The sequence below is a fragment of the Malus domestica genome, chromosome 02, assembly GCF_042453785.1.
Source record: "Malus domestica chromosome 02, GDT2T_hap1".
NCBI lineage: Eukaryota > Viridiplantae > Streptophyta > Magnoliopsida > Rosales > Rosaceae > Malus > Malus domestica.
The window spans coordinates 12917907-12921893 of record NC_091662.1 but is presented as its reverse complement, the minus strand read 5'-3'; the positions used below and the strand labels follow the sequence as shown (position 1 = coordinate 12921893).

The 3987-nt window shown below is 35.1% G+C and overlaps 1 protein-coding gene across 1 annotated transcript; it reads right to left on the bottom strand.

The window, feature by feature from the left end:
• Positions 1–1045: 1045 nt before the first annotated feature.
• LOC114820573 (uncharacterized) lies at positions 1046–3036 on the bottom strand. The gene is made up of 5 exons (XM_029091551.2): positions 2871–3036; positions 2725–2777; positions 1724–1903; positions 1540–1620; positions 1046–1438 (listed from the first exon to the last, which is right to left on the bottom strand). Exons 1-5 carry the CDS (start codon positions 2925–2927, stop codon positions 1270–1272), a joined length of 540 nt encoding a protein of 179 aa, XP_028947384.1. The 5' UTR covers positions 2928–3036; the 3' UTR covers positions 1046–1269.
• Positions 3037–3987: the final 951 nt, after the last annotated feature.

The window sequence follows — 3987 nt, the reverse complement described above, 5'->3', positions numbered from 1 at the left end:
ATTAAGCAGCTTTTATCATAATCTATTGCATGTAGCTTTTCTAATGCTTTCAACCCATCTCAAAATTTCAATTCTATGATCAAAGGTTTACACATGTTTTGATATGATGTCGAGAAAGGAAACAGATCACTGAGTGACTCCATGGGGACTTGAATGGTGTTTTTACTTTGTGCAAAAATCCAGGGCATAAAAACAAATGAAAACTAATGAGAAGGTTTGAAATTTTTGAGCTTAAACGATAAGGACAAAATAAAGAGTAAAGTGAATAGTACTAAATTTGATTTTTTAGTGTAAAAATATAATTTTTCGTTAAAATAAACAGTACTGAAAATTTTTCATTAAAACACTCTAAAAACAAATTGTCTAATCTGATGAGCGAAAAGTGGGGCAAAAAGATTTTACTTTTTATTTTGTTTTTGGTAAATAGGACAAAAGCTTTTTGCTTCCACTTTGCAACCAGTTATATGGACACGATAATTAGATAACGGGGATACGTTTTTAGCAAAATAAAAATTGGTTAGATTAGTGTGCTCGTCTTTTCTATTCAAGTTCGAATTTTTATATGTGAATTTAGCAAAGTTAGTTAGAGCTACTCCTATTAATTTAGAGTAATTTAGCATTTTGAAAAGTAGGTAAGATATAATAATGCCTCCAATAGTATTTCCCAACATTTAATCATATACTCTTCGGATGCTGTTGTTGGCACTCCAAAACAATTATCGTGCGCTCAAATTTTTTGCATTTAAAAAAAAAATGCACTTACAAAAAATGAAAGAGTACAATAATTTTTTAAAATGCTAGTAACATCCCTCTATTCTAAAAAGAGAACCAAACTGGTTCATAGGATCATAAAGTATTAAAACACTGCTCATACCATGGCTATTTTTACCTTTTTTATTTTTATTTTTTAAGTAGGGTGATGAGATTCGAACTTTAGATTTCTTTTAAAATTATTAAATTAATGGACAAATTTTTCAAAAGATAAAAGAAGGTCCGGGCCACAAGAGAAAAAAAAAAACGCATTCTTTTATCAATGAAACAAAAATGAAAGAAAATATATGTTAAATATGATGAAGAACAATGTGTAATACAACACAACTGCAGAATCTATAAGTTCGACGGTTAAATCCCGTGGGAATGGATCCCTCCCCATTTGTTCATAATTCGTAGGCATGTCCTCGCCGGGGGGCCAGTTACGATGCATAGCAGCTTAACACATACAATATAATGGCATACATCATGGGGAAAAAATGCTGACATTTTAGTTTGTCACTTTTTACTTAACAAGCCCGAAGAAGAGAGGAGGCGTAATGCTTGGTTGGAGTTGTTCAACACTGCAGATGATCTAGGTACCTGCATTCTCCTTTTCTCCAAGAACGCTAAGGAATTCTGTAAGCATTGAGGGGCAGGTGTCTCCTTCAATATGATAGTATCCACCCTGCAATTCACATTTTCGCTTATAAGAAAGATCGCATTTCATTCATAATGGAGTGGCATTAAACGTAATCTTTCGCTGTCGTTATAGAAGAGGTCACTCACCCTGAGATTTTTAGCTTTTTCTTCTTCTTAGCGGACTTTGAGTCGGTCTTCTCATCCTCAGAGTCCGAGAGGAACTTTTGCCTGCACATGGAATGTGGTCATTTGGTTACAATCTCGTAACTAAAGATCAGCATCTACATACAAAGAGAAGAGAGAAAGCGAGGCAGAGAGAGAGGGGTCATACTTCTCACGAGCTGCAAGCAGCTCAACGATGTTGCTTGGAAGCATCCCTCCATTACCCAAAGATTCTTGGTTTGCTTCAGGTTCAGAGGCATCTTGAACACTTACAGACGGCTTTGGTGTTTTCTTGGGTGTTTTCTTTTGGGCCCATTGTCTACGACGTTCTTTTGCTTCACGAACCACCCTATATACAGTAATATCATTTTCTGTTAAAATTTATTTTTTAGGCAAGTAATGCAAAATGTGGATACCGTAATCTACACCAAGTTTTTATCTACAAATGTTTCACAAATGGGTGCTTCGACCCAAAAAACAGAGAAAAAGAAAGAAAATCAACGACCAGTAACACTTATTGACTAAACTTTTTATTACTCATCACAGGTATAAAACTTGTCTACATAACATATGTGATAGAACATTTTCAGGGTTGCACCAACATTCGAACAACTCCTCAATTACTCCACGAGGTTACTGCAGTTGGTCGCAGTTGATCACATATAAATACATTCATCATTCGATATTGCAGAAAGCATTTTTTTCAGTACATTGCCAGGTAATATATCAGACAACACAAAGCATCAAACTTCTTCCACCCTTAGAAACATATAAACACGGGAAAAAAAACTATCAGATAGGAATTCAACCACAGAACTTGGATGTGATCCCGCGGATTCATTTATCTATTCCATTTAATAACACGATTTCAAGCCTATCACTTTATCAAGAAGCATAAGAAAAAGAAACATAATTTCGTATGTGCTCTGACTAGTGAGAATTGAGAGAACACTACAAAGAACCCCAAACAGAATTCCGAATTTCCGAGTTTCCTGAATTTTTCGGGCTTTTCGTCTTTTAAAATCAAGCCACGCAGCACAAGTTTATCATTTTCATAAGAACACAGTCCAGCTCAATCCAATGAATTTAATTTCCAACATTTATAAAGCAACAAACCGAAACCATAAAAAATCAAAACATTGTTTAGCAAATAAAGCAAGGTGAACCCACCTGGCTTTGTGCTCTTTCTGGAGCTTGTTAAGTTCTTGGTCTTGTTGTACTCCCTGTAACCATTAACAACGTACGAACAAAGTTCAGAACTTTATGGTCGGAAATAAAAACATAAACTTTCAATTTTCCCCAAAGACTTAGATTACCTGCTCGGCCGTGAGCTCCTCCGGCGCGTCCGAGTCGTAATCTTCTCCGTTCGACATCGGATTCCAACCCCTTTTTGTGTCGGGAGAATTTCAGGCGCGTCTAGGGTTTATGGTTTAAGGCTTTAAACCTACTCGAAGAAGACGATGCTGGTTGTGCAACTTTCGGGTCATGGAAGAGTAGGTAATCGAATTCGAGTTAGTATTGGGCTGGGCCTTGGGCTTGACTCTTATGGGCTAAACAACACTGGCCCAAAATTATTGTGATAATAAAGGGGGGGTCATTTTTTGATTGAACCGATATAGTTTCATTACCACAAACAACCAATTACGAGGGTGCCAGATGAGTATATATGTTCTAGTAACCAATTTCTTGATATGAAGGTAATTAGCACAAAACACAAATAATTTTTGAACCTCTATACGGCTATCACATAAACCACACCACTAAAACGAGGAGGGGGTCTTAAATGCTGTTTAAATTCAATTTTAGAAGTCAGTAAATGTGAGATCAACACAATTGTCAAATTCTCTAAATTCTACAGGTTTTGACCAACTAGCTACCCATCTAGTTGTATTTTCACTTGAAATGTTGAAAGAGGTCTCAAGTTAAATTGTCCTCTTTGAATCGAATTTTATTTCCTCTTAGGGATTAGGATAGGTTTACTATCCTTACGAGCTTTGTATAGTTTTATGATCCTTTTTTGTAGTTTGTGTCACCGAGTTTTGTTCTACAATGGGGAAGAAGAATCTTAGAATAAACGTCGAAAATAATTTGGGATGTATTTAGAAAAATATTTTTCTTTAAAAAAAAAAATCTTATGTACCTAAATGGTAATTTCATATTAGGGTATATAATTATTGAATAATTAATTTTTATGTGGAGTATTCTAATTATATGTGGGCTGCTAACTAAAAAACTCACCCCATCATATAAGTGGATTAGCTTGAACTTGTATCAAGCTGGACTCGTTAAATAAATAAACCAAGCTAAGTCAAAGCTCGATAAAATTCAAATAAACAACTTAAACATTATGATATTCGGCTTTGCTTAGCTCTGTCTATTCTTTTTGGCCATATCAATTGAACACCGAAAAAGAGTGGAGTGTCTTTAATTAAA

Coding starts and splice junctions, on each gene's coding strand:
- LOC114820573 (XM_029091551.2), bottom strand. CDS start 2,927: ATGTCGAACGGAGAAGATTACGACTCGGACGCGCCGGAGGAGCTCACG. Junction 2,778..2,870: donor AGGAGCTCACGGCCGAGCAG/GTAATCTAAGTC, acceptor TAATGGTTACAG/GGAGTACAACAAGACCAAGA. Junction 1,439..1,539: donor AAAAAGCTAAAAATCTCAGG/GTGAGTGACCTC, acceptor TGTGAATTGCAG/GGTGGATACTATCATATTGA.